The 6,496-nt window shown below is 56.4% G+C and overlaps 2 protein-coding genes across 2 annotated transcripts in view; one reads left to right on the plus strand and one right to left on the minus strand.

Moving 5' to 3' along the window:
• Nucleotides 1-4,264, plus strand: MONBRDRAFT_33679 (uncharacterized protein; the record flags this gene model as incomplete). Its single annotated transcript, XM_001748307.1, has 14 exons — nucleotides 1-714; nucleotides 830-1,074; nucleotides 1,194-1,311; nucleotides 1,432-1,824; nucleotides 1,925-2,081; nucleotides 2,171-2,256; nucleotides 2,379-2,458; nucleotides 2,549-2,672; nucleotides 2,758-2,973; nucleotides 3,049-3,135; nucleotides 3,271-3,404; nucleotides 3,479-3,619; nucleotides 3,703-4,058; nucleotides 4,161-4,264. The coding sequence occupies 14 exons, from the start codon at nucleotides 1-3 to the stop codon at nucleotides 4,262-4,264; spliced, it is 2,955 nt and encodes a 984-aa protein (XP_001748359.1).
• A 700-nt stretch (nucleotides 4,265-4,964) lies between these two features.
• Nucleotides 4,965-6,496, minus strand: part of MONBRDRAFT_38292 (uncharacterized protein) — a gene marked incomplete at its 3' end in the record, with an annotated part of 2,194 nt that continues 662 nt past the window's right edge. Inside the window, exons 3-6 of the mRNA XM_001748386.1 lie at nucleotides 5,643-6,466; nucleotides 5,403-5,553; nucleotides 5,230-5,329; nucleotides 4,965-5,117 (exon numbers count right to left, since the gene is read on the minus strand). Of these exons, the coding sequence (XP_001748438.1) occupies nucleotides 4,965-5,117; nucleotides 5,230-5,329; nucleotides 5,403-5,553; nucleotides 5,643-6,466 (1,228 nt within the window). The remainder of the gene's footprint in view (nucleotides 5,118-5,229; nucleotides 5,330-5,402; nucleotides 5,554-5,642; nucleotides 6,467-6,496) is intronic.

Consider the following 6,496-nt stretch of genomic DNA (forward strand, 5'->3'; position numbering starts at 1 on the left):
ATGACCGAGCGTGAGGTGGACGCGCTCATTGGCGCTGCCGTGCAGGCCGCCCTGGCCAATGATGGCACGGTCTTGCAAGCAACGAGCCAGCTTGTGGGCCTCTTCAAGGATCTATGTACCGGGCACACCGAAGCCATGCAGACGGATGCTCGTAAGGCCCTCACGACGGTCGTGGGCAACGCTCGTCGCGTTGCGGCTGCCGAGGCTGATCCCCTGGCTCGCTGCCTGGCCCTCGGTGAATTTGGTCTGAGTTGCACCGCGTTGGCCGATGCTGGTAAGGCTCTGGTGGAGGCTGCTGCCTCAACAGCGGCACCGGCTGCAACACCGGCTGCAGAACCCGGTGTACAAGAGCAGGCGCTGGAGGATATCGATGACGTACAAGGCGATGAACCCGAGCTCTACAACAACTTTTCTGGCAATGCCATGGCAATGGGCATTGAGGAGGAAGAGGACGACGACGATGATTTCGCGACTGCCGATGATGAAACGGCCACCGCCCGCCTCGCTGTTGCATCGGCCTTACCCCCGCTGGAGGATGAGATCCAAGACGTTGTCGACATTATCCTGCACGACGCCGAGGAGCTCTTTGGTGCCATTGAACGCTGGGACGTGGCTGATGTCGTGTGCATCACCACCGGCGTTATCCGTGCCCTGCCCACGCTGCTGCAAGAAGCTGACAAAATCGACAGCGATGATGTTGCTCAGGCTCGCCAAGTATGTCTTGCCTACCTTTTCTCTCCTGGCTGGGCCACAGATCAAGTTTTGATAGGTACGCTCTTGCCTGTCGCTTTGATCGGTACACTCACCCCGTTCCAATCCTACTGCTCAGAATGTCGTGGAGAGCTGCGGTGTCATGACAGGTCTGGCCCGTACCGTGGCTCGCAACCCGGACGGAGCCTACCTCACCCCCCAACTTTCAGATGCGCTCTCCGATCTGACCACGGACATCAACGGCTTTGTCGTGGCTTTGAAACGCCACCGCTACCTCGGCACGCAAGACGAAATCTCCTCCGAGGTTCTCATCCAGCGTTGTGAGGGTATTCTTCTCACAAAGCAACAGCCCTCCCCGTACAGGTGCGCGTTGTCCTCATTGCTTGCAGTGTGACATATCGGCAGCAGCTGACATTGCCTGTGACCTCTTGCTTTGGATGGCGACTTGCCCCTGTCATTGCCTCACCAATTTGAATGACCAGTGACGCGCCCAACCCAGAGAAGCTGCAGCGGGTGACCAATCTCTCGCAAAAGGCTGCCATGCATGCCTTGTCCCAGCTCTCCGGCTGTCTGCTGAGCGATGACCCCACTGTCAAAGAAGTTGGTTTCTTGCGTCGGTCCTGCCCTCCGCTCTCTGTGCTCTCCCTTTCGTTCAGTTCCATACCGCCTCAAGCTTCCTCTGGCTTGAACTGCCTCTGATCACCCTGTTCGCCCATGTAGTTGGCCGCACTCTTGGACCAGATCGTGACGCATATTTGCCACCTGCTTGATGCCAGTGATCGACTCTCGCACGGCGTTAATTTACCACCCCGGGCCCACGCCTTTGAGACCTGCCACTTGATTGTGCGCGCTCTCCTGCCCGTGTGCAAACCCGTGCCTCCGGGAGGCAATGGGCCCGAAGTCGGCGCAGCTTTGACCACGCTTCGCAGCAACATGCCCGTCTTGCTCGAGGCCATCAAGCGCCTTGGTGACGAGTGTGACCGCCTCCTTGAGCAAGCCCAGGCCAAGCCGCCCCCCTTGCCCCAGCGCTTCGAGCCAACCTCCGCTGGCATAACCACCATCGGCGTCACCTGCCGCCTCTGCAGCGACAACTTTATCAACACCAAGGGCGAGGTGAGTCTGCGCTTTTTGCTCCAAACTGTTCACGGTCCCACACTCTGCGTCATCTCCATGGCATCCTTTCTGATCCCTCGCGGTGGTCGACATGGTGTAGCCCCTGCGCCTGGGCGATGCAACGCAGGTCACCCTGTTTGAGGATGCAACAATTCAGCAGCTCATGGTCTCGCTCACGCAAAACATCCGAATCCCCGTAACTGACCTTGCCGTGCTCAGCGCCGAGCAAGTGCTGCCAGGCGACCTGGCCGTAGCAGGTAGGGCGTGGATACAGACTGCATCAGGTCATGAGATGCTGCAAGTTCAGCAAAAATCTCATCTTGCGTCTTGTCTTGGTCGTACCCAGACGCACTCAAGCAATCGGAGCTCTACGTGTATAACAAGAACGACAAGCATGACCTACAGAACGAGGTGGCTCTCATCAAGCAGCGCGTACGTCTATGCGCATAACTCGCAGCGCGCCTTTTTCGCGCAGCACATCCAAACCGCCTCGCGCTTGGGCATGCTCTAATCTTCCTTCACTTCTCGCTGCGGTCTACATCAATACACTTCAGCAATTGGCCAAGGCACTGCGTACAAACAAGATGAGCTCCAGCACCAACATCAAACGTTCTGAAACGAAACGTGCTTTTTCGTACGTGGCTTCAACCCGAGTGCAACAAAAGTTGGCTCCCTCTCCTTTCGTGCTGTCTTACGTGATGTATTTTACTTGGGTCTCGCACAGGGAACTCAAGGGGCGATCAGATGAGGAAACGGCGCGTCTGCAACTCATGTCACTGGTCAAGGATGGCCGTTTGACGGTGGATCAAGCCGTCAGCGCCAGCACCATCGCCAACTCGGCTGCCATGGTACGAGTGAGCGTCGCCCGTGGTTTTGTTCTCGTGAACCTGAGCACGCGCACGCTCATTTTGAGCATCTCCTATTTCTCTCCAGCAATTGAGCCTCAAGGCTTCGCATGCGCTCGACATGCCTGCCAACAAGCGGCCAGCGCCTGGGATCCCGCCAGCGCCTGGTATCAACACGGCCTCGGACGAGGACAGCATGTCCATGGCCGCCTTTGCCGCCACGTCCACACGCCGTAAATTCAGCCGCAGCCCAAGCCCCAGCGGCGGGGCCCCTAAGCTCTTTATGGAAGGCTTCTTGGGCAAAGTACGCCTGGCTGCCCTTTTTCTCCATGTGGTGTGATGCTTCCATTTGGTCACCTCGGTCCTACTCTGTCCACAGGAGGGCGGCACCTACCGCACGTGGAAAACGCGGTGGTTTGTACTGACGGACGTAGAGCTGACCTACTTTCGCTCGCCAAGCGTCAAGGTTTGTGAGACCCCCCGCCACCGGTCATGTTGAGTGTACGCCAACGGTTGCAGGGCCCTCTTCTACAAGACGCAGCGCTCGCAACTGTTTTGCACACGCCATTCTTAACCGATCTTGGCTTCCGTCCATGGCTAGGATCCCTTGGGCGTTATTCCTTTGGATGTTTCGTTGTGCTGCAGCCCCGAACCGGATCGCAGTGGACACGGCAATTGCTTTGCTCTCAAGCCCAAGCAGCAAACGGAGCGCGTTTTCTACCTCAGCGCTGCAACGTGTGTTCTCCCGTGCCATCGTGCCCGCCCCTTCTTTTTCATACCAGCTCACCGCGCGCGGATATCACGTGTAGAGAGGCTCAGCGTCGAGCCTGGATGCGCTGCATTGACCAGCTCATCCCTGGGCGTCAGCCATACGTGTCCCAAGTCAAGGCGGTTAAGACTTGCATCCAACATCTGCAGGAATCGGGGATCGCCAAGGAGGACGTGTTTCGGTAAGCTTGCCCAAATCACGAACCTACTGATGGTGTCTGCTCTCTACCACACGGTACGGTTCTCATGAGCCGTCGTTTGGCAGCGTGCCTGGCAATGCGGGTCAAGTTCAAAAGCTGGTGGAAGCCATGCAGACCAAGCTAGAGCTGCCGGCTGACCTTCTGGGCAACCCACACACGTTGGTGAGCTTTATCAAGGCCGTCTTCAAGAATCGCTTGTTGGGTCCGTTTTTGTCCGATGAAGAGCAGCAACTGCTCAGCAAAGCTCTGCAAGAAAGCGCCTCGGACGAAGCAACGCAAGTGTCCAGCGTGCGCCACGCTCTTGAGCTCATGCATCCTCTCGAGGCGGACCTGGTGCTGGCCTTGGGTGAACTTTTGGTCAAGGTGGACGCCCATCAAGCCGTGACCAAGTGCTCTTCGGAAGACCTGAGTCGCTCCTTCGGTGAGTCCCAATGAAAGCGCACCCTTGGCCCTGTCCTTCTCCCTCCTTGCAGCGCACGCCCTGCTCATGCGTGACACTGCACTCTTGAATACTACTTTGCAGGCCCGCTCCTGTTTCCCTCGGCCGAGGAAAGCCAGGCCTGCCGTGCCATCTTTCTTTTGCAGGCGCATCTCGAGGACATGCGCAGTCAAGACTCTGATGCATAGCGCTGGTGCTGTTCACACTTAGCCGAAAGATTCATTCTTATGAGCTTCTAATCCGCCTCCCTGCGCGACCCATGTGGATTGATTGATTATTGTACCTGTTCTGACTTTTTCCTGAGTTTTTCCTGCTTGTCTTCCTATTCCACGGCGGCTCATGCTATTTGGACTCGAGCCCAACGAGTCGCCGGATCGAATCAACCTTGAAACGCACCGCTTATCATACTCTGCTCTACCAAGATGGGCCGTGTCTAATTCTTTTTGACTTCGTGTGTGTGTGTGTGTGTGTGTGTGTGTGTGTGTGTGTGTGTGTGTGTGTGTGTGTGTGTGTGTGTGTGTGTGTGTGTGTGTGTGTGTGTGTGTGTGTGTGTGTGTGTGTGTGTGTGTGTGTGTGTGTGTGTGTGTGTGTGTGTGTGTGTGTGTGTGTGTGTGTGTGTGTGTGTGTGTGTGTGTGTGTGTGTGTGTGTGTGTGTGTGTGTGTGTGTGTGTGTGTGTGTGTGTGTGTGTGTGTGTGTGTGTGTGTGTGTGTTTGGATGAAGAGAGGCAGGCCCAGAGACAGGTCGGCGCTTGGCGTTGCGAGTCTGCTTATGTCTCGTTTCGAGGAGCCCAACGTTTTTGTCGTGTGTGTTTCTTTTATTCAACCAATTCAACTCGACTGTTTGGCAAGCGCGCACCCTGTCAAATCTTCCGTATCAATTGCACTCATTTATTCTCCAGCAATGAGATCCCACAATCGTTCCTTGTTGTGCCACTTGTGTTTGGCCACGGTCTTGAGCGTTTCTCGGAAACACTCTTCTCCACCGGGCAGCTCGGATATCCGTTGTCCACCATACTTGTTTTTGCCCACTGATGCCCACAACTAAATTGGCCAGGGAAGAGCAAGGAAGCAGACATGAACGCGCTGTTTCGTACCCGCTTGGTTGGCAAGCGCAGCAGGCCAGCAGCGGTGTACGACAAAGGGCACAGCCTACCTCCTTGTCATTCATGGTTTTGCGCCGCAGATACTTGATGATCATGTTGCGAATAAAGGTCATGGCCTTTTGAGAAACCTGTGGGCCCTTGGCGCGTTTGCTACAAACAAGGCAAGACCGGCAAGGATGAGCCCGCGAGTTGTCGAAACATGTGAACAATAGTTGCGATTTACCGTTGAGGCTCGCCCGAAGCGTCCGAGGACTTTGTTGATGCCGTTGCGGTGGCACTGTTGGCCAGGGCGGATGCGCCGGCAGAGGTTGATACAGGAGCCGACGCTTGATTTGCGTGGGTTGAGACGGCCGCCGGTGCCTCACGCTTTTGACCTGCAAATGAAGGTTCACACATAAATGTTGAGCAGACAAAAGGCAAAAGGGCAAGTTGCAAGTTTGTGGAAGTCTGGCCAGTGAAATACCTGTGACCGGCTGGCTGGAGGTGGTAGACGCGGGTTTGGCGTTGGCCTCTTCCTCGGCCTTTTTCTCTTCAGCCTGTTCCTTGTTTGCTTTTTCTTCTTCATCTGTTGAAACAAGCGGATCTGTGAGGGATCGACCCCTGTTGTGGGGGCTCGAGAGGGTGCGGGGTGCGCGATTAGAGCGCGTTGCTCGATGCGATTCCGTACCAAACTCATCATCTTCCGATTCAGTGTCCGAGTTGCCCGTTTCGAGGCGACGCTTGAGGCGCACAAGATCAGCATCATCCACCTCCTCCTCGGCGCTCTCGTCCTCTGTTTCGCTGTCAAGGACCTCGTCATCATTTTTCTGCAGGATGTCAAACTTGGGTCCAGTGGCCGGCAAGACTTCGTCTTCGTCGCGGACCTCAAACCCTTCATCAAGGTTATCAATGTCGTCGATCTCGTCAGGGTTGGCGCCGACCTCCTGGCCAGTGTGGTTGTAGCGCTTGGTGGCCTTGGAGCCGTGGCGAAAGCCACTGGCATCCGTCTCATCCTGTGCGCCGAGTGCTGCTTCAGAGAGCTGCAGTTCGTTGGACGAGGTGGTGAGGCGCTGCATTTCGGGTTGCTCCATGTCCTCCCGTTGTCGATTGAGGGCCAGTTGCAGAGCGGAGTGTTTGATTTGCAGGTTGGCCCCGGATTCCATGAGAGCATCTGCTTCATCGGCATCGATGGCCACCACTTGCCGCGCGCGGCGGGCCTCGTAGTAATGGTCGAGGGGGTGAAGTGTCGCCGCGTTGGTGCGGCGGTCCAAGGCCAGGATAAACTCTCGCTTGCCCTCGCCGTAGATGCTGTCACGTTCCGTGCCGACAAATTTGGCC

The sequence above is a fragment of the Monosiga brevicollis genome, genomic scaffold, assembly GCF_000002865.3.
Source record: "Monosiga brevicollis MX1 MONBRscaffold_22 genomic scaffold, whole genome shotgun sequence".
Taxonomy (NCBI): Eukaryota; class Choanoflagellata; order Craspedida; family Salpingoecidae; genus Monosiga; species Monosiga brevicollis.